The sequence below is a fragment of the Fistularia commersonii genome, chromosome 21 (assembly GCF_037954325.1).
Source record: "Fistularia commersonii isolate RoL2024-O1a breed Wild chromosome 21, RoL_Fcom_v1.0, whole genome shotgun sequence".
Lineage (NCBI taxonomy): Eukaryota > Metazoa > Chordata > Actinopteri > Syngnathiformes > Fistulariidae > Fistularia > Fistularia commersonii.
The window spans coordinates 13,309,055-13,332,315 of NC_141304.1; the positions used below are offsets into that span (position 1 = coordinate 13,309,055).

General features: G+C 38.6%; 2 protein-coding genes across 3 annotated transcripts in view; both read right to left on the reverse strand.

Moving 5' to 3' along the window:
* The window catches only part of slc2a9l2 (solute carrier family 2 member 9, like 2), a 98,148-nt gene extending 90,090 nt beyond the window's left edge, over positions 1-8,058 (reverse strand). Inside the window, exons 1-5 of one of the 2 annotated variants that reach the window (XM_086168970.1) lie at positions 7,649-8,058; positions 7,448-7,548; positions 7,191-7,284; positions 6,570-6,615; positions 1,992-2,066 (exon numbers count right to left, since the gene is read on the reverse strand). The gene's annotated coding sequence lies outside the window, so the exon portion shown is untranslated. Of the gene's footprint in view, positions 1-1,991; positions 2,067-4,410; positions 4,557-6,569; positions 6,616-7,190; positions 7,285-7,447; positions 7,549-7,648 lie in introns of those variants that run through there. The other variant, XM_086168971.1, reaches the window with a different exon arrangement.
* Positions 8,059-10,108: 2,050 nt separating this feature from the next.
* wdr1 (WD repeat domain 1) lies at positions 10,109-21,438 on the reverse strand. Its single transcript, XM_086168091.1, has 15 exons — positions 21,307-21,438; positions 20,249-20,370; positions 19,797-19,887; positions 19,540-19,687; positions 19,273-19,453; positions 17,586-17,663; positions 16,640-16,720; positions 15,968-16,201; positions 14,985-15,074; positions 13,759-13,913; positions 12,875-12,962; positions 12,650-12,760; positions 12,185-12,358; positions 11,934-12,078; positions 10,109-11,222 (listed from the first exon to the last, which is right to left on the reverse strand). The coding sequence occupies exons 1-15, from the start codon at positions 21,320-21,322 to the stop codon at positions 11,116-11,118; spliced, it is 1,821 nt and encodes a 606-aa protein (XP_086024217.1). The 5' UTR covers positions 21,323-21,438; the 3' UTR covers positions 10,109-11,115.
* Between the last annotated feature and the right edge of the window lie 1,823 nt (positions 21,439-23,261).

Genomic DNA, 23,261 nt, shown 5'->3' on the forward strand with positions numbered 1-23,261 from the left:
TATATTATCATAATACATTAATACATAGATTAGAAATATACACATATACATACATAATAATATTATGTATATATGCATTGTCTTTGTTTATTTGTACAGCCATACTTATTTTGGTTATTATTTTCATTATCACTATTTGCACACTTGTCTACCCTGCAACGCTGCTGTGACAATTGAATTCCCGCGTCGTGGGATCAATAATGTCTATCTTATCTGATTTTATTGTCATTGTTATCGTCCTAAGTCGGCTTATCACTAGATGTACGCGTTTTGGGTAAAAAGAAAAAAAAAAAAAAAAAAAACGAGGAACCAATAACATGTATGACTTTCACAGTCCTGCAGTGAAAGGTGCATCGGCAATACATTTGATTCGGCACAGTTGGTTTTTTTCGGTGCATTTAGAGGAAAAACACAAGGACCTTTGTCCCACAAACATCCATCTTCTGTTTTGTGGGAGAGAAAATTGCATTAAATGATTAAAAAACAAAAAAACGTTCTAGTGGCCAGGTGGGTAATCTAGCTGTGATTTGCTGACTTATTAATCAACCTTCCTGCCAGCCCGCGCATTAAAAATCTTTTTTTTTTTTATCATCTGTGAAGTTTGTATTGTGTTCAGATGAGCCGTTCTAATCGGTTTCATGCCTGGTTTTGTTGCTTGTCCTCGTTCAAGCCTCGCTTTCTCTGATTCCCCTGTTCGGTAATCTGGACCTGCATTACTCCCGATCTAAAATCAATACCAAGTGTCTTTGGGTTCGGCCTGCCGCGTGGCGCCTTCAGGTTCTCACGTTGCCTCATTACTTCACATAATAAAATACCCTGGAGGTGTTGTTTGAGAATGGGATGGACATCAGAGGGAGCATCACAGAGAATCCTAAATTTGCTCTGAGATATTTGCCTTTTAAGAATTTGGGGAGCTTAGCGGCAGATGGACAGTTGGTCCGTGGAATGGGTAACAAAAAAAAAATAAGAAAGCATATCGATTCAATTCAAAACTATATAGATAAAATATAATTTCAGTTTTTGCTTTGTAACATAACTGCCGACCAGTGCCTGCCTTTTCATTGTACTGTATTTGTGTACCTCATTTAAAGTCATTAAAAGTTATTTTCTCCAGTGCAGCCTCCTGAATGTATATCTTGCATACAGTTGAATTATAATTCATATGTTCTATTTCCTATCTATTTAATATAAAATCGCGTATTGAAAATATTATATTAGTAAAGTATGATAATATATATTGTGTTTTATGTAAGTAATTCCTGTTTCTATCTTAAAGCCGCTTCAATTCTGATCGGTTTATTTTCTCTTGTTCGGCCACCTAAATGTATATCCTGCATACGGATTAACTATAATTCAAATTTTCTATTTCCTATCTAATATAAAATATTGGATTTTAAATTTTAAATGAATAAAGTATGATAATATGTATTAAGTATCTCCTGCTTCTATTTTAAAGTCACTTCAATTCTGATCGGTTTACTTTCTCTGCTTCGGCCTCCTAAATGTATATCCTGTATACATTTAGGAGGCCGAAGCAGAGAAAATCCTGTAAACAGTTTAACTATAATTAAAAAAAATTAAAAAAAATCAAATGTTCTTTTTAGTATCTTGTATAAAATATTATATTTCGAATTTTATATGGATAAAGTATGATAATATCTATTGTGTTTTATTAAAGTATCTCCTGTTTCTATTAATATAAATTTGATGAAAGTCGTACCAATGGCGCTCTTAAAATTTCCGAGTTTAGGGATCAATAAAGTCTTCACACATTCCTTTTTCTGAACGACAGTCAGACGTGGCCGTGTCCCGCCTCTCGTCTGTCATCATCTGAAGACAGACATCATCTCAAATTCCTTACGTTTCGTAATAAAACCAACATAATGATGGCTCATTCTGACATCACATAGAAGAAAATCGCATTTCGTCGAACTGATCACAAGTAAACTTGTGTTAAATACCAAACTCTTGTCAAAATCTTCTTGTCTTACCATCTGGACTTCTTGAATTTCCTCACTTGAAGACGTTTCCGCCCTCATCCAAGAGGCTTCTTCAGTTCCAATGACCTGTGAGGAGTTTCCAAATATAACTGCCAGGGTTTTGGGCGGGTCCAGGTTATACGTATGCATGCATACATGTATATATAAATATACATAAATATATATATGTATGTGCGTATACATACATATATACACCTATACAGGACTGTCTCAGAAAATTCGAATATTGTGATAAAGTTCTTTATCTTCTGTAATGCAATTAGAAAAAACAAAAATTACTTTTTCATGATATTCTAATATTTTGAGATAGGATTTTTGAGTTTTCCTAAGATGTAAGCCATAATCAGCAATATTAAAATAATAAAAGGATTGCAATATTTCGGGTTGATTTGTAATGAATCCAGAATGTATGACATTTTTGTTTTTGTAATTGCATTATAAAAGATAAAGAACTTTATCACAATATTCTAATTTTCTGAGACAGTCCTGTATATACAAACACATGCATAGACATATATATACAAATCAGTGACGTGCGGTGAGGTTCATGGCTGGTGAGGCACGTCATCACCGCACGTCTCTTCTTCATATTTGAATGGTAAATGTGAATTTTTTTTTAGCAATTTTGAAAACAAAAAAAACTAAAAATGGTGAAGCTACGTGGAAAAGAACTTTATAGTACAAATCACTGAATAAATACAACCATTTCATTTTTCATTTTGCATTTTTTTCTATATATATAACATATATATACATACATATGTATGTGTGTGTATATATATGTATGCATATGTTCATTTATGTGTGTATGTGTGTGTGTGTATATATATATGTACACATATGTGTATACACACAGACAGACAGACAGACAGACAGATAAAAAAAAATTGCAAACAACATGATAGTCTCCTGCTAAACCTCAACATGTACATGTACCATATTTTTAAAAGAGGTAGATTAAAAGGATTAGAGCAAAATTAAGTGACATTACAGTGAAGCACAAATAGGTAAACTATTTCCAGCCAGGCAAGCCAAACTTTAACTACAGACAAAGAAAAGTAGTTGATTAACAGACATTAACCCTGATTTGCCCAAATCAGGGTTCATGCTCTTCAATTTTCAGGTCCACCGTCTCAAAACTACAACTCAAAATTACCGGTTACCAACTACACATTGTTTAATCCGGTTAACAGATTTATCACATAGCAGTTTACTGCAACATACAAGCTTACCTGTCTTGTAACTTTAGTCGACAAAAGCCAGATTATAAAATAATCCTGCCAACACGTTTCTGGAAATCTAAACAGCCGATTCCAGGCTTCGGAAGGAGATTTTCTTGTCGAGGTTCCCGGAATCAGTGATATTAATTGCTGTTCAACCGCACGTAATATAATGTTGTTGATAAGGACCTAATATAAAACAGACTATCTGAATGTGATTCAGCAGATTTATCATTTGGCCGGCTATGAAGGATACTCCTCATATCCTCTTGGCTGTTCCAGTCATGGCTTCATTCGAAAAGATCCCGTAATTTCCGGACCATAAGCCGATGCTTTTTTCCCCACACGCTTTGAACACTAATGGCTTCAACAACGATGCAGCTAATTTATGGATTTTTTTTATTTATTATTAATCTTGTTGCAGGCACCGCTCGGAAAAAAAGGCTTTTCCGGTACATATTCGCGGATGTTTTTGTATTTAATTAAATGTAAATTTCTGTGTAAATCTCATGGACACCTGCGGCTTATACACAAGTGCTGCCTTTATGTTTACATATATATTTATTTTGTTATTTTTAACCGATGCGGCTTATATTCAGGTGCACTCAATAGTCCAGAAATGGTGGTACTAAAAACGCTTTTCCTGTGCGTCTGGAAGGGCAGTCCTACAAATGTCTAGGTCTACTTCCTGCTCACATTCTCCTCTTGGTTGGGTGTTTAGCATCACCACCCTGCAGAAACTGGTATGACTAAAACAAATTTGAGGTTTCTTCTATCAGTGCTAACATAAAAAATACATTTTTACCGTTCACAATTTTACTCTTGCACCTGACCTACCAATATCCTCCCTTTGTTGCCAGGACAATGAACAATGCAGCTCTTCTCTCTTCAATTCCGTACATTGTTTATTTACATCACTTGCAGGATTTAAATGTTCTTGTACATTTTTGAGCACAGATGGTTTTTAACTCGAATTGCACAAAACGACAAATCCGGAGTTAAAACTTCAATAACATGCCGGAAAATGCTCGTAAACTTAATCTGCGCTCAGGAAAATAGACATTTGTGAAAGACATCTGGCTATGTTGATCCGGCTCTTTTTTTAATTTTTTTTTTGTTGTTGTTATAGAATCAGAGGATAATGAACAAGTAACAACAAAAAAAAAAAAAAAAAAAAAAGTTGTACCTACCTCAAAAGTATAATTGCTACATTTGCTGTCACTAAGTAGAAGACGTTCTGAAGCATTTCCAACTTAAACACGACAATTCCACAAAGTATCTTTTCAGCTTCTCCTGACACACAAAAGAAAGAGAGCGCACATCCCGCTTATCCGGGCTCCATTGTGGTGCCGCATTCCTTTGTCGCGAAGCTCGGGAAACACCCCCTTGGTCCACAAAAATATCTAAAGGTCAAAAAACAATCGTCCGGTTCAGATGATCCATAGATCCGAGCTGCGACAGAGAAAAGCCGCGGTCTGCCACCTGTCAGGCGAGCATTCATCCCCAGCCGCAGGGATCCCATGAAAAATCCCGGCTTCCAGTTAACTGGTGAAACTCAGCCGTCCTGGGCCGGGAGGTGGATGTGTGCCGCTGTGGAGCCGGCCTCAAAACACTAAAGCTTGTTACATAAATGCAGCACAAGACCAAGGTTTTTCCAGTCTCTACACAACTATCTCCTCGGGCTACATTTGCAATCATCAATGGCTGCTTTATTCTCTGCCGGCCTCACAATAAATACATTTTGGGAGCTTTCTATATTGCAAACATGTGAGCTACATTTCTTTAAACTACAAGACCATTCTGCAAAATGGAGAGAGGATTAAAAAAAAATATATGCATGCCTGAGGTAAGATACTTGCATGTGAGCGCAGGACTCAGAAAGTTAAGTCTGTGTGAAAACACTGAGGGTGTGAGGTGCCACGCCGAAAAAAAAAAAATATATATAGCCAACTAATGAAACTCAGTCTCTCATACTGAACTCCCTGGAGTCAGGACTGTCAGGGTTGCCTACGTTACGGTGCAAATAGTGCATCGGAATCCGAAACACCGGAGGATATTTGAAAATAAATGAAATAAATATATTGCTATTTCAGCCTAGCATTGTGAATACGTGTGTCATGCAGGCAAGTAAAAATAAACCAACTGGAACATTGACAGTGCCGTTGACAGCCAGCGTCAATATATTTCTTGCAAACTATTGAACAAAGTAGCTTTTGGTTTTTGCACGGGTCTGACAATTTATCTCTCAGCCATTTCCTCAAAATGTGCAATTAATTTCAATATTTCTCATCATAATTGTGATAATGGGGGTGACTATTGACTATTGACTACTTTGTTATCATTAAAACTATCGGGAAACCACTGTGCTACCGTGCCGCCCTATTATAATTATCATGATAATTATTATTAGATATTTTAATAATCAATTTTTATCTCTGGGATTTTCTTCTGGTTTTATGTAAATGAATTAATACGTGGAAAAGAACTTTATAGTACAAATCACTGAATAAATACAACCATTTAATTTTTCAATTTGCATTTTTTTCCATCCGTGAGGACAGGTGAGGCCCAGCCTGATACACATATATATACAAATACATGTAGATACACACACACGAACACAGACACACATATATGAACATATACATACACATATATATATATATATTTGATTTACATATTTGATTTGATTTACATATTACCTATTTACCTATTTGATTTACATATTAGGAATACATAAGATAGAGAGAAAATGTCTGACTCACAGCCCACCATTTATGGACATTTTATTTTAAATGTCGTATAATGTGTATCTCAATGCTCGATACAATGTCTGCTCCAGACGCTCCCAAGCCAAAGCACGTAAAAAATAAAAATATTCATATATTCCTTAAAGTAAACACATTAAAACGGTCTCCCTTTGCATTTCATACCGGCTTTTTAATGTCCTTTTGTTCTTACACAGCAAGGTGACACAATACAACGCAATATATGTGTGTGTGGGTAGCATTGCACCTTCAGCATTTATCACTGTCATAAAACCACCCTCCACGGTTCCTGGCCATGTCTCGCTGTAAAACGTACACTGATTCAAGGTAATAAATCACAGCGTGCGATATTAATTGTGCCGACATCGGAGTCCTGGATTTGTCTCACAGACCGACCCCTTCAGCCGCCGCTGCGTCTAAACCCAAACTCTCCGCTCACTCGAGAGCCTCACACATCCCACAAAGAACAAATCGGGCCTGCTGTCGTTCCAGACATTCAACAGAAAACACCGTTTGCCCCTGTATATCTGGAAACGCCGTCATTTACTCAGCTTGAGAAAAGGTTAAAAAGAAAAACTCACCGGCGACGCTCCGGCACACTTTGCAGCTTTCACAGCCCGAGTAAGTCTAGGCAAAAACAAGTAAATCATAGTCACATGAGAAATGGCCGATTGAATTCATTTGCCGATGTGACTAAGCGGACGAGGGCTAAAGCTCAGCACGTCTTGAGGTGTTTATCAGGAACTTCCAAGACTGAAAGATAAGTTTCACTGGCACCGATGGAGCTGGGCTTCTTAACCATTTAGAGATCGCCCATCTTTAGTGCCGACGTCGATCCTTTCATGGGGGTGACAATCGTGTCTTCACAATAACGAAATGGACCAAAATGCTGCGCATTGGACGGTAAAATGGCTGTTGCACTGAGATAAGGAGGACATGTTCGGTTTAAGATGTAGCGTTTGTAGTGAAGGCCCGCTTCAGGATTTGTCCATAATCCATCGCACAAACCAAAAGAATAAATCTAGAGTTTGATGCTAACAGGATCATCTCATCCCGGTTGCAGCTCAGATTCGGGGTTCTGTGTCTCAGCATGGCTCGGTGTCAGGACTTCACCTTTCTCAATGTAAATTGTTTAAAGTAACAAGATGACATCCTCAATCAAGTCACATTCCATTTTTGAACTTTTCAAGGCTAATTCTTACTCTTAGACGACGCTAGAGGTAATTTGAGGGACATCTTGGGTGGAGCGCCCCAGTCCGATGGGTTCTACTGCCTATTGAGTGCTTCCAAGCTGTTCTGCAAAGCAAACATTTTAGCGAAATGAAAGCTAAATCTGCCAAAAAAGTAGTTTGTATTTTCAGACTTGGTGTATACAGTTGTCAGATTGAGCATGAAACGGGCCAGAAGGAGTCCACAGAGCCATTGTTCACTTGGCAACAGCAGATCAACGGTGTTTTACCTCCTTATCTTGAGCCAATGCGGTCCACACCCAGATAAACCGATTCCACAGACAGCGGCGACCTGAAGGAGAAGACCTGGAACGACGCTCCTCGGGAAGAACTGGGAAAAATTTGAGATTAAATAACAGCCTATTTTGTGGGAGAGTGAGAAGCATTCCACGTCCCTGTCTAAAGGTTAGACTAAGAAAACAAGCCCTCACTTATTTCTCCATAAAGCGTTGGTGCTGCAGTCTTCTTACCGGTGACCCTCGGTTGACTCACAACATGAGTTCCTGAAGGGGACGCAGAATAACAGCGTTAGCCTTTATCGGATTTTACCCGCATACTGTGAATCAACGTCCTTGAAGTATTAAAAAAATGTTTTCACTGGGATATTTTATCCCGGACCGGCTTCTCCAGAGCAGCATGACAGCAGAGAAACTGAACTTATGTTTCTTTGTACAACATTTTTGTGGTAAAACTTTGGATTTTTTTTTTTTCTTTATATGTATTTTTTGTATTTGTCCTTATGGTGTACTTTAGTGTTGATTAAGGTGCCTTAAATAAAACTTATTCTCTTCTTATAAGCAACATCCAGGGAAGAAAAAAAAAAAAAAAAAAAAAAAAAAAATCAGGTTTTCAATCTGAAAAAGACCAAATATGTTAATATTTAATCATGTTGGTTGATTGGAAGTCCTAAATGGATGATAATAAAATCGCCTGCTATCAAAATTTCTGCAATAGTTGTAGAGACGAGGAAAGCTGCTCCATGTACCATTGGAGTTTGTTTTTTTTTTTTTTCTTATTTAAAGTACACCCCGCACCAGGTTGACGCCATAAACCTTGGAACCATGTCTCGTTGAAAGTCCAGTATCAGACATTTCGACAAGCGAATAAACACTTGGCTCGAAGCTGGTATTATATAACGGACCTCTGCGGTTGGATGTACAAGCCTGCTACGAATGCTCTTATGCACAGAACACACTCATCGCCGGTGTCCTGGATTTACCTTCAACATGATTACGGCGGGGTGAAACCTGAAACCCATGGAGGCCACTGAGAAGTCACTTTTTATGGTGGTCGAGTTACTCTTGTTCTACCAACTCTGACAGCGGCTGTCAAGAGGTCGAATGAGACGGTTGACTGATTAAGAACAAGGTTAGTATTTAAGTTGAGCAAGTGTGAATAAGGGATGCTATAAACTACAGGCGAATACTCAGAGACAAGGTGTAGATAAAGACTTTTGTGTCCAGGGTGAAGTAAAGGAGCATTATGGTGTCACATTTACAGGAAATTGGTGTAATGAGATATGAGGCTGTGTAAATAAGTAGGCAAACAACCATTTATAATTAAATGTTTAGCTTTCATTCTGCGGCACAAAGGGAATCCTCCTGACAGTCTGCGAGGTGCAAGACTGAATCTGAGAAAATTTATCTGTAAAAATGGAAACACGGCACGTCCAGCGTGGGTTTAAGGCAGGGAGGAGGTACTAAAGACCAGCAAATCTCATCTTCATAATCCAGCAAATAGACGGGACCTGTGAACTTCTTAAACCAATGGTCTTCAAACCAAATATATATGAAAAAGTGCTACATTCCAAAACTTTTAATTGCGAATACCTTAAGAAAATTTCATGTGTGAAATGACAGGAGCTGCTTTCGAAATCTTTTGTCAAAGTCTAAATTCCAGCCGAGACGGATCCGCGAGGTGAGACTTGTAGATCGGAAAATTGTCGAGACAGCAAGGCGGGCTACAAAACAAAAACTATTTCAGACACAAAGAATGGCGATTCGAAAATACTTGGCAGGATGGAAAACGTATTTGCTTTACTCTTGCAATTATGGATGTAACAGTGTGTCGCTGTGGTTGTCGGGGTTGGCTCAGGTCATTGAGCCTTTCCACTAGTTACAGATTCACCGCTGCCGGAGGGAGCGCTGAAGAAACGCCTTCGGTTTCACTCGTCATTCTGCCACCTGGCTCTGGAATTCATCTCAAGTCCTCTATGATTTTGAGTGTCAAAAATAATAAAAAATTTAAAAAAAATGGACCGGAATAACTTTTTTTTTAAGAAGCTGCTCCAAGCAGATCTAGATTTCAAAAAAAAAAAAAAAAAAAAAAAAAGGGAAATGTTTCTTTTGCTCATATTATGCTCAAATAAGAAAATGTGTGATTTAGATTTCATTTTCTTAGGGAAGAGGTTTCTACATTTTTCTTTGTTGAAATGTTCTTCCTAAATTTGCTTTCACCTGCGTGAAAGACAGTTTACACCATAAGGGGACTTTTCAGGGCAAAAAAAAAAAAAAAAAAAAAAATATATATATATATATATATATATATATATATATATATATATATATATATATATATATATATATATATATATATATATAAACCACAATTGGTTTGTGTGATTTGGAATTATTTTGTTATCATTTAGTGTAATGTGAACAATAAAGAACTGAGCTGGCTGTTAAAGGGCCTCCCTTGGAATCCCTCTGGTATTTAATGATCGCAAGTTTTCCCTGGGATTTGTTTCAGTATTTATGGACTAAATTGACGCTTTTCTTCAATCTGGCATTACATCTACAGGTTCATCACAAAGAAATTCCTCTCAAAGGTACCTCAGACACTTGAAACACTCCTAATAGCTTTTTTTAAAGGATAATTACCCCGAGCCTCCAGTCATATTTATTTTAATAGACAAGCTTACAGAGGAGAAAACAGCAATGGAAAAAGGCATATTGGACCACATCAGGTGGTCAGTCCAGGTTAAATATATAATGACCGGTTCTTATCAGTCTGAACCGTGAACACCAAGCGTTCAGAGGTACGCACAAAACGTGGCAGTCAGTGTGTTGATTTGAAGACTCAAATAGTACAAATTGTCCATGAATGTGTTTGACAACAGAACTAGTGCAAATCAGCTTGAATGGGAATATGCATAAAAAGTGTTTTATTATTATTATCATCATCTTTGTCATTATTAATGAAATACATAAAGACATGAAAAAAGTGAGACAAGCATAGTGGGGCCCAAAAACAAGGAAACAGCAACATTACAGGACCTTGAGAGACTGAACAGACAGCATCTTGATTGTACGCTTATTTTGATCTTTCGTTTCAATTGCTTTTTTTTTTTTTGCTCCCCAGTTCATGAGAAAATGTGTTTCAAAAAAAAAAAAAAAAAAAAAAAAAATTGTGACAGGCAGCTGCATTTACGACCAGATACTTCTCATATTTCCGGAATGTAACCATAAGTTTGAAATTACTTCAAAACATATCGTGGTTAATTGAAAAATAAAGAAAAAAAAAATTAAACTGACTTTTGATTCGTCCGTTCGTTTTGGATGTAATGAGCCTGAACACAAATGAGGATTTCTGCTGAAACAAAGTGAAGCCTATAACTTTACGGAATGTTGAGCTGGGTTCGTAAATCTCAATGAGGTGTAGAAACGCTGTGCATTCAACATTTTCGTCTCTGCATGAGGTTATTTGCATCAAAAAAGGGACACGTACTGGACTTTTTTTTTTTTTTTTTTAAGTGTGAATTTTACCCAGCCACCATTTAGAATTCTGCAGTTTAGACAAAAAAAAAAAAAAAAAAAAAAAAAAAACAACACCATTAAGATGGTGAAAAAAATACAGTTAAAAAACCTACAGTAGTCCTTGTCCCTGGAGGTGTGGATGTTTAGTATGCAATAGTCCACTGCTTAATACTGGCATCGTGGGAGGTGGTGACAACGGTGTTCTCGTCTATCCAAGCCAGGCCGCTGACATGGTGCAACCTGTGGGCGTCTGCAAACGAAAGCAGAAAACAAACCCTGTCAGAAACACTGGACTAAAACCAGTCTCTCACATTACATTATTTTCTTGTATTCCTTACAATAGACAGCATCCGGATTTGAATCTTTGTGCTGATTACAGTAGATGAAGAGGGTAGATTTATATTTTTTGTGTATGCGTACACAGAGAATTCTGGGACAGTAAATCATTACCCCCACACATAAGCTGTAAAAGCTGCAGAGAAACGCTACGATGAAGATGAGAAGCAGCGCACATATTCCTAATCATTTTTTTGTAACGGTGAGAATGTCTTGCTAAATTTTAAAGATTTGGCAAATTCATGAGACAACTTCAAACACTGAACTTCATTGTGATCATTGCGATTTGTAGCAAACCTGCAGTACGGAGAGCAGCTACCGACAAGACATCCAGCTATTTTACAATAGATGTGACAAGGAAAATGACAGAAACATCTACATAATGATTTTTAATCTTACTGTTCATTTGATATTTTTGCACCTTGAATTATTATCAGTGTTTTATAGATGATTACTATAAGCAATAATTAAAGAAAAAAATGTACCAAAGTATGGTATGTCTTTCCATTTCCATGACTAAAGCAATAAAGAAAAAAAAACAAAGGAACAGACTCTGAAGTCTAAATAAAGTACAAAGCTTAACATTGAGTGGAAGTCAGTGTGTATGTGCACGTGCATGGCCTACCTTGGATTCTAACCCTCTTCTCTGCATCAGAGACTGACCAGATGTAAACCAACATGTCCATCCCGCTTGTTGCAAAGTGCTCGTTATCAGGGGACCAGGCCAGGACCACAGGCCTCGCGTGATGACCGTAAAACTCATTTTTCATCTGGGAAAAAAAAGTCCCATCAAGAAGTGGAAATAAAGATTAGCGTTCTCTTACATAAGATTTCACCACACACGGGACGGTGAACCGGCAGTCAAGGGACACTTACAGAGTAGCCGTCGGCCACACTGAACACGGTGGCGACTTTCTTGTCATCGATGACAGCCAAATACGCTCCGTCATTAGAGTACGCCATGTCTAGGACCACCCCTTTGACCTGCAGGGTCTGACCCTCGTCCTTCAGAGTGTTGCCCTGGACTGAGTAGAGATGAATTTTCTCGTCCTATGCAGACAAAAAAAAAAAAGACAAATGTCTATGTAGAACGTGTCACTGTGGAGGTGAGCTAAACATTCAGTACAAAGCAAGATATGCTGGTCCAACAGGAAGAAGATCTTATACTTGCGTCCCAAAACAGTAAAGCCTTTAAGAAGATGAGGACTCAATCAGATCACGGTTTAATTCTTGCATCAGTTTATTCACTGGCTAAAGGTTGGATCTAGGACCTTAAATCCGGGGGAAGAGAGTGTCTCCGATTGAAAAACTGGGTCTACATCATCTGCGCAAGTTACTTACTGCTCCACCCACTGCAACAGTGGTGCCCCCGGGGTGGATGCCGGCAACCTCTGGCTCATAGCCGAGATTATCCATCGTGAACACTTTCCTCTTATCCTTCAGCAACACAACCTTGGGAAAGATAGAAATATCAAAAAAAAAAACAGGGGGGTTAATATTATCATGCAAAACTGTGCATAAAAGAATGCGTTTGAGGGGGAGAACTTGTGTCTACGCAGGCTTTACCTGGCCGATGCAGACAGCCAGTGACAGGCCGCCTGACGAAGTTGCAACACTTTTAGGTTGGAAATCCATCTTAACAACATCAGCGGAGCTGAACAAAAAAATGAAAAAAGGAAAAAAAAAAAAAAGTCATTCATCAAGCACTGTTCAAATGTAGAAGTGGATACATTTTTGGGCCGAAATCCTAAGCCACACTCCATTTACAAAATTGTTGTGCTACACATCAACTGTCACCATCAGTCAAAAATAGCTCCTAATCAGTTCAGCGTAAGGTGGTCGTCACTGTATGCCACTTCTTCTAGATATCACGATAAGCGTGGGAAGATAAGCTTAAGTGGCTTATCTTCCAAACATGCCTGATACCTTTTGGTCCGGACAGTTTATATTGTAGCCTAACTTAATGTATTCAGCACAAGTGCCTCCAAAAATAAGCACGTTAATGTGGATCTAAAACACCTAAGAGGGAAAACTGTAAACTTCTTGATTTGAGATCACTTTCCTTTCTGGACCACACTGTTTTATTGCTATTTGCCAACTAGGCCTTTGTCCAGGGTAGGTTCCGGCCAGAACCAATTTGCATTTTTCTGAATAAATACCAGAGGGAGTAAAGCCAGGATGAATGACATGCAAAGTTTGGCCAATGAAATTGATTCTGGTGAATAGATGTTCAGACAAGGCTCTTTTCCATGCATATATTTGAAATGAGTTGTTTTTGTTTCATCTTTTAAAACAAACAAACAAGCTTTGTTGTTGTTCAGATTAACTGTGATTTGTAAAGCTTGAAAGCATTTTCCAGCAAGTCACAATTATGTGGACCTGCTGTGCATTACAAGACAAGCAGCTATTCTTGGTGTGGCGAGTACAGATAACTAATGTACATGACCTACCTGTACTCCTTCTTGTTGGTGTCGGTGTAGCGCAGCGTATCGTCCATGCTGCAAGTCACCAGCTCACTGGCCTCGTCGATCACCATTTTGCTCACCTGGTTGCTGTGGCCCTTTCCCTGGAAGCAATCGTTCTCCCCGGTGTCTGCATCCCAGTAATGTGAAGCAAAGGTTATGGAAAGCACCCGAGGGTTCAAACACACATACTTTGCAGAATTGGAAAACAGAAAATAACACAGTGACCAGACAATATTTGCAATATTCAGACATAGAGGTTGGAGGGTTCAACTCCAGCAGTAAAAAAAACAAACCGCTATAAGGACTTGACCTCTCCTGTGTTGTCTCATGAACGACTGGATTCATTCAGGCATATTTTGCTTCTATACGCTCTTGAATGCTTTTTGGTTTTTTTTTTTCAAACTGTAAATTTTCTCTTTCTCTCTCAGTAAATCATTATTTCTCGCAACTTCGATTGACAACCTTTTGAACCCAGAAAAGGAATAAGTGGTTGTTCAATAACTGGTATTTAGCTGTGAAAACCACAAATCATCTGCTCTCAGCCCAAATGGGCCCTTGAGCTGCGTTCGATATTGAAGAACATTCGTTTCATTGCGAAGGTTCATTCTGAATCGGCAAGCAGGGATTTCTAAACTGAGATTAACAAAAACATAACAGATTGCGGAGACGCCGTCGATCACAGACTGAGGCAACCTTCTTTTTGTTGGCATACAACATTTTTGGAGATAGCTACGTTAACATTGAAGCTACAAAAAAAAAAGACATGTCTGCCACTTGACATCATATTGAGAGGACAGTGGAAAGAAAGGTCAGCAGGGGACAGAGTGAGCGAACGGTTGCCTCCTGTCTCAGCCAGGAGCGGTTTTGGTCGCGAGATGCACTGATCTTGTTCCCACAATCTGCCTCTGCATTTTTTTATTTTCTATTTGCATCACAGACCTTCCATTGAGTCCAGGATCTCTCAGTGAGTCACCCATTTGTGTTGCCCCACGTTGTTTGTAAGAAACAAACCCCCCCTTGCATAGAGCAGCTGTCTGCAGAAGTCATAAATACAGGCTAATCAAAAATTCTACAGAAAGCTCTGCTGTGTGGCGTATATGGTCACACGCTTTGTGTGGTGCTCTTCGAATAAAGACCGACTTGAGCTGCAGACTTCATCCCAGTGACCCACAGGTCAAGACTTTTTAGCTCTGCTAAGATGGTGAAAGGATATTGATGTGGCCGTCATGACTCCCAGAGTAGATGTATGCCCGGCCATCATTTTTGTGAGCAGTCAGACACTGGATGGATTTGCTGTGACCCTGTAGAATAGAAAAAAAGAGAAATGAATGTGTATTCCAACTCTCAAATTAAGACTTTTCAGACAGAAATATTAACATGTGGCAGCTGATTCCTTGAGGAGAGATCAGATGAGCATACTAATTCAAGTAAAAGCCAAAGAACCCCTGTAGCCACTTTTGCAAAAAACTTTACAGCACACTCTGTCCCTTGGCATTCTGTACAGCAGAGATCATGAAAATCAAATAGTGCACTGGATTTGGTGTTCTTGACATACTGAAGTGAATATATGTACTGAGGTGTTAGTGTGATGCACAAAATGCACTTTTATCACCATTCCACATAAACTAGCCCAACTAAAATCAGTGCATGGTGTTCTCATTTTTGATCCGTCTCCATACTGAAGCTGATGGTGGAAAAGGACCAAAGGTGAAATGTCAACAAATCCAGTAGGACTCAACCATAGCAGCTTAGCGGTTGACAGAGTACAGAATGCTTTGCTCTGAGCAAAAGGGGCATCAGGAAAAAAAAAAATAGACAGACAGATATCAATGCACATCCCTCTGCCCTATTATGGAGACTTTTACAAACATACATTGATGGTCAAATCCTTACCAAACTATGTGCACACTAAATAAAAGAGAATGCATTCCGTTAAAAAAAAAAAAAGAAATGAATCAAAGTGTCAGTATATAACCATTCCAAACTGAAAAGCAGCACACTGAAATATTTGCATTAAAAGGAAAGCAGCACAATCCACAATCTGTAAGATTAAAAGCAGTACATTTGGTTTTATTTATCCACCCACTATATACACACACACCATAAGAATCACTTAAACAAAACGTGGTTTCACAATGTTTACAGAGAGGAATCATTTATAAAACCCAGGAATAGACTTTTTACGAAATCTGACCTTGATGACGCGTATGGGCCGGTCGGGGTTGTTCTTGTCCAAGTAGTTAATGTATCCTGACAGGGAGATGCTGAGGAGGTGGTCTTTCTGCCACAGGCAGCCCAGCTGCTGGCTTGAAACATCAGTGCCCATGTTAAAGGTGGTGACAGCTGTACCTGCACCAACATCCCACAGCTTGACAGTCTTGTCCCCAGAGGCAGATATCAGTTGGGAGCTGTCTGGGCTCCAGCTAACCTGCAACGTGTAAATCGGGAAACTTATGATCATGAATATGCATGGTTATTTGAGCATCCTTTGTACGGAGCTTGTTTTTTTTTTTTTTTTTTAAGTATCCTAAAGATATTTACTCAAAAGCAGGGAGCCAGCAGCATGAGAGGAAACAAAACACATATCAGTAGCCTGAGGACAGAGGAGTGACTCTTTCAGCACACAAAAGTTCCCGATTGATGCTTTAAAAGTAAAAAAAAAATATATCATCATTTGTGTCCACATGCTTCATCTTTCACAGTAACAATAACAGCCTCTGAAATAGTAGCCTGAGCAGCTAACTGAATTGCTGGGACAAAAAAGGAGTTATGGAAATTCACTTTTTTACTGCAAACCACATACAAGACAACATTTCTGGGGGAAAAAAAAAAAAAAAAAAAGAAATTCATGGAAAGTCACACTTACAGCATAGATTCCTCCCTTGTGAGCTTTTTCTCCTCCCAGGGAACAAATGCGCTCACCATTCCCGCCATCATAGATGAAGACCTGGAGGGACGACACTGATTAAGGTAAAAACCTTTCCCCACATGGAGTGGTCTTCTTTCACAATCATCTACCAAACATCAAGCACCTAATTAGAGTGACTTTAACAAAAAAAAAAAAAAAAAAAAAAAAAAGTTTCTATAAACCAAGCTCGCTGAATGTGAATATTTTACGGTGAATTTCTCAGTTGATGAATATATTCTTACTGCTAATTTGAGGATCCCATCTTGGGCTTCCGGAAAGAATGAAAGAGTGTTATATTTAGCGGTCAACATCAGGGATGAAACAACTCCGGGACTTCAACAATATTGTTAGATAAAATTCGTTTTTGCCTCATCTATTTTTGCATGTAAAAATCAATAAATTAATAAAAAAAGAAACAAAAAAAATTAACCACGTTGAGGTAACTGTCAAGGAACCGGATCTTAGAACACATCCGCAGGGACTAAGGCAAAGATTTCAATGTTTCCTGTGAGGCGAGCAAATAGCCGGGCTGAGACTTCCTCTTCCATTTTCTATTTATTGTTTGTGATCCACTGAGCCACTTTAAATGCAAGTGAGCATATTTCGGCTTCCCATTTCACGGTCAGTGAATAAACAAACACTTAGTGGCCAGTTAGGACCCATTAGTCAAAAAACGTCCATTTTCGGTCTTTGCTTCATCCTTAGTTGCAGTGTTTAATTGGTGGATACAGGCTGCACTGGAGACACAATCCAGAGGAATTCTGGTTCCTTGCAAACAGCTTCCAAAACTTAAAAAACTTCAAAACTTAATGTATCAAGAACACTTCGTTCAGATTCGCACAAAAGGGCCCTTTATTATGAATTTTTTGGGACCCAAGTTCATACCAGACAGTTCGATACTAACCTGGCCATCAGCACCCGCTGTAACAAACCGACTTCCATCGGGAGAGAAACGGACACAGTTGACAAACTGGCTGTGGTCCTGCGGCAGGAGCGAGAAAAGGAGGGAAAAAAAAGGCATTTAATAGCAGCAATTTAGAGTCAAAGTTGAAGAAAAGGAACGGTATTGGAAATAACTGACACTAATACATTCATTTTTAGATAAATAAACCTAAACTTGACCCAAGAAATTTTGGAATTGGAAATCAGTGACGGGGCTTTTCTACATCAGGTGAAATAGCTGATTTGCTGTGTAATATTAACAATTTGGAAGAAACTAGTCATGTAATTCCTGCATGCTGAAGGTGAAACCTGTCCCAGTGCCCTCTCCATCCAATGCGTGTGTTCCTGTAAGAGGCAGTCCGGCCCATTTCTACTTAAGTCAAAGGTATGAGTTGTATCTATAGATGGCAGTTTTAGAAGTACAGGCAAAACAGAGGAAGGAGAAGTTCTCTCTCTTTCAGAAATGAATACATATACAGCTTGGACGTTCTAGAATTTGGATTTTAAGGGATTATTTACACCTTGGATTAAAAAATATATGTTTATCAGCTAATCCCATCACACACAAAAAAAGAAATAGAATCAATAACTTTCTAAAATTGGCCATTTTGAAGAAAATATTTTTGTCAAGGAAATATTAATTTTGTTTCGGATAATGTAGTTGGATGACTGCGGAGAGATTCCAGGTCGAATTTACTTTCAGAGAGAGAGCGCCACATGTTGGCAAGTAGAGTTTTCTTACATTCCTTAAGATGAAATAATATAATATAATAATATAAGTAGGCTTCATTCATGTGTACACAACATTTCTTCATGGGTTTTCCTCCATTTTTGCAGATGTGCTGATAAGCACAGGTGCATAACTCTCATTTGGCATTTGTTTCATTTCTCCAGTGCAATAATCAAATAGAGCAAAAATGTTCCAATTAAAAAGAAAACGAAATATGGGACTTGCATTCCGAGTCCTCTGTGCAGTAAAACTACACCATCTGCACTGCTGTGTTATGCGTGTGCCGACATCTGCAACTTTTGTCGGGAGGAGCAGATCGATTTCCTAGCGAAATATTTCTGTTCTGAATGGGTTTGAAGTGTTTGTGTGCAAACCATCTTTTTCCTGATCACAAATGAAAAACAATAAGTAAATTAGATTGATGTCTACAGGTATTGTTGTAGTTAAAAAGAAAAAACCTGCAAAGTCAAAAAGGTTTGAAGGCGGTTTACGGTATAATGTAAAATCACAGACTGACCTAATGCAAAAATAGATGCTTATACTTGGATACTTAACACCAAGAAAGTAGAAAATTATGAACAGTTAGCGCTGAAACATTTGACTTTGGAGGAGTGGAGAGTTTCACACGTGACTTCAAGAATTTATGGGGGAAGTGGGCTATAAAACAATGTGGAATGAGAGAAGTGAGCCCACAGCTTCACACTGAACAGAAGCCTTTAAAATGAAGATGGCTTATTTCACTGAATGTCATTTTTTATTTTAACTTCATTATTCATGTTAGGACAATGTTAAAGCTGCTGCTGATCTTAGGAGTTTGAACTATCTTCATGTGAATCAGCTTGCTTCCACTTTGAGCAGTTTCTGGAATTTGATTTTAAATAAAAGGCCACCACAAAAAAGTTTCATCTCTGCAACTCACACGCAAGGTGAATTTGAACTTGAAGGGAGGTCCCTCGAAGAAGGAACCTGTGGTGTCGTCGCTAGCAGTCGCAAGGCGATAAGGGCGCTTCTGCCTTATATCCACGCTATTCATCAATTTGGAGTGTCCTGAAAGTTCTCCCACTGAGGACCCACTGTCCCACAGGAACACTGCCCCAAACCTTTAGAAAGAAGAAGAACAGAGTAAATTCTGCTATTGCTTGACTGGAGTTTCAACCAATAGAATCCACCAAGCTGGGATACTCACTTCTCTCGGCCTTCCCCAACTGCAGCGATCCTTTTGCTATCCTCTGTCCATGCAATGTCTTTAATCGTGCCTGAAATTGGAGTGTACTCATATTTGAGCAGGTGCTCCTTCTGGGTGGTGTCCCAGATGCGGATCTTTCCTGATGCATCTAAAATAGACCAAAACAATTGCTTTAACAAAATGTACACAACTGTATGCTGATTAATTACAGTATTAACATGATGTAGTTGGTTTGTGTGAATTTGATAGACGTTCACCTCCAGATGCAATATAGAATCCGCTAGGAGCGTACTTGGCAACAGAAACTTGATGGGCATGCTCGGTGTAAATATCCGCTATAGCTGGGTTCTTTAAAAACACAAGATAAGACAGGACTGAGTGTGAAAACACATTTCAAACTCATTTTGATGGTTTTTAGCTTCGATGCCTCTGGCTCAAGCTGTTAGTAATTGTATTTATTAGGCATGTCATACATCAGCATTGTCAACTTTAATCAACGTGTACAGTATTTTGAAAAAATGCTTACTGCTTTCAGAGTAAATACATGTTGGATGACAAATTGATGTGGTTTTAGGCAGGGTTACAGATTCCATAAAGGCAACTCCTTATTTGGCTATGCTGACAACCTGCATAAATTGAGGTATTTAGACCTATGAAAACCTACAGATATCCAGAATCTAAAACCAAAAAAAAAAAAAAAAAAACTTACATCAATGTTCCTGATGATGACACACTTCCCATTAGTGTAAAGGAAGTTGTTGCCTTTGGGATCACCGCCAATCACTTTTGAAACACCCCTCTCCATCTGGGGGAGACTGGCGAATACATGTTCTAAAAGTAGGGAATGACAGGGAATATGGCAAGCAAATAATTTTTACAAGGTGTGTAAACAAATCAAACTTGCACACACTTTATGCTGCAAAGAAACGTAATCCAAGGTTTGATAGGCAGTTATTCTGAAGACCTCATAGAACTCAAACCAACTTGACAGTGTCTTACAGAAATGTTGTCCTTAACTTACTACTTTTATTTCAGGCTTACGCCATGCAAGTTTTTAATTACAATGAAATGACACTTTTAAGTAAAGTAAAACGCATCATTTTGATAGGTGTTGATATAAAGTAAAACCATAAACATGCATTCATGTGGCTTGGCGAATAAAAACAAACGAAACCGTGGTCATTTGGCCACCAACAACCCAGGCATTACTCAAAACACGATAGGTTTCCATTAGCAACGAAGCTTCATCATAATTAGGTGGCAGACTTCCGTATTGGGTGTTTGACAACTCTTCATCGGTCCCTCAAATGGAAAGTTTAGATTTAAGCGCTTTTCTGCGGTAATTTTTCCAGGACCTACTTCTCCGGTCCATCAGTCAATCTGCCAGACCGGGGCTGGACGTTTCACAATAAAGCGATGCAAGCGTAAGGATTTCCTGACAGACATTAGCTCGACACACAGCTAGCCGAGTTACAGCTGTAATACCAGTAAGTCACCAGTAAGCACACTTACAGCCATGAAGGTCTCTTAATGAAGCGGTTTTTAATCAGATACGGAGCTGTCATAAATCCTATCCATTTTTCAAATGCCAGCTGGCATTTTTCCCTTTAACACGAGGGATGAAATGTCAAAATCATGGGCGAGGCTAGCTAGCCCGATGCTAAATGGCTGACTAGCATGATCAACTCCATAGCGGCACCTAACGAGAAAGAATCTTCACATTTGCTCCAAGTCTTCACCCCCACCGCTGCAGAGGCACATACTTACTCAGTTCGTACGGCATTTTCTCTGTTTATCTGTCGCTTGACCTTACACTTCCAGATGAATGGAAAAAAAAAAGTGGAGACAGTGAAGCTCCCCCGGCTGTGCACTCCCTAATCACACAAACACGGAAGCAGGTAGAGCTGCCTGTCTTTGCCCATATATGGTAAACTCAGATACGACGCTGCGACCGTCAGCCACTAGCACTGTACGATGCAACTTGAGATTATTTTCTCCTGAACTAAGTCTCGCAGGCTTCAATAAAACATTAAAAAAAAAAAAAAAAAAATTAGATATATGTTTTCTTGAAATGATACCGAAACAATCCGCAGAATGGAAGAAAAAAAATCCCTCTGGATTAATATATGTTCATACAATAAAAATATATTTCCCGATAGTATGATCGTTATGGTTAGAAAAATGTCATTTACTTGTTTTGGCAACAGGCCTACAAGAAATCACATGTATTTTGCACTGCAAATGAATATCATTTATTAAATGTTATCGTAGATATTCTATCTATATTCAGTGCAAAAGTATTGGATTCTATTTCCTTATGCAAGGGGCTGCCTTTGTAGCAGACCTGGGTGTTTTACGGCCCACAGGCCACATCCGGCACGCCAAACTATTTTCTTTGAATATTTTAAGTATTTTCAATCAATAATGTAGCGTTTTAGTCAGGGAAACACCCATGTGATGGTAAAACGTCTGTTTAATGAGCAATAGCTGTTAATGAGCAAAACTGCAATACACTTAACTGTTCCCGCTCAATTCCAAGTTAAAAAAAAAAAATTCTCCTCAAACCACACCTACAAAATTCAAGCCCAAAATCACACAGAAAACAAGCATCAACATAAATATTGATGTATGCAATAGTGAATTTAGAAACTCCTCTTTTTTTTTCCTTTTGTTTTATTATGTATGGATGATTCCATACAAAATAATGTTGGTGCATTTATATGATCATTAATGATTTTAAAGTTGAAATAAAATGCCCCAAAAATTTAAATATTGAAACCACAATTTTCATTTTAAAAATTAAATAAGAAATATGGCCCGCAAGCCAAAATAATTGCCCACTCCTGAGTTGTAAAGCGGAGACTGCCTGGAAGACTAAATTAGGGAAAATTCCCCTCTTCCCCTCTCAGACTCTCAATGTGGCCCCTGACAAAATCATGCTAGCATGAATAACCAAATGAAATGCCCAACAAGGTGACAGGACAAGTGTCCATTCTTATCTGCAGGGTCATGATGGTGATTTTAAAATCATACTCCGTTCCAATAGAGGGTGTCAGTGGCCCGGAATAGGGCTGGGAATCCCCTGGCCTATATAGGATGAAACCCAGTAGGAGGTTTGGCCATCGCTGCAGCAAATCCAGACTGATATCTAAATTGAAAGATGTGATATTCAAACAAGGGGTATATAGGAGAGAATAAGAATGTGCACCCTAAGCTATTTATATATGGACAAACTGGCTGTTCAGACATATTTTGGGCCCCCTGAGCTCAGCTGAACACAATCGGGAGCTGTCCTGACCGGCAGGCCCAAGGGGCCCTGCTCGATCTGGGCCCACTGACTCATTCACGCTAAACTAAAACTAAGCACAAAATGCTTTACTCACATCATTGGGGCATTATTGGACATATTTGCAAAACACCCTGCTTCTTTTTTTTTTTTTTTGGGAGAGTATCTGTTATACCAATCTTCCCATTAATGTTTGCTTACATTCATGTATATTGCTTACACAGCTTAATCTTAATGCTTTTCATTGTTTATATGAGATAAAAACACAATATTTTACATGTCCGGTAGACTATGTTGCTTCAACCAAAAATGAAACAATGTCAGACAAAACAACATTTGTATATGCTGGATTGTTCAATCAAAAATCATGCCTTCTTCATTTAAATTATCTATATAAAGATATAGGTATATCAAGAAAACCCATGCAATGAACTTC

Coding starts and splice junctions, on each gene's coding strand:
- wdr1 (XM_086168091.1), bottom strand. Junction 16,202..16,639: donor ACAAGGGAGGAATCTATGCT/GTAAGTGTGACT, acceptor TACACGTTGCAG/GTTAGCTGGAGCCCAGACAG. Junction 15,075..15,967: donor GGCCCATACGCGTCATCAAG/GTCAGATTTCGT, acceptor TCTATTCTACAG/GGTCACAGCAAATCCATCCA.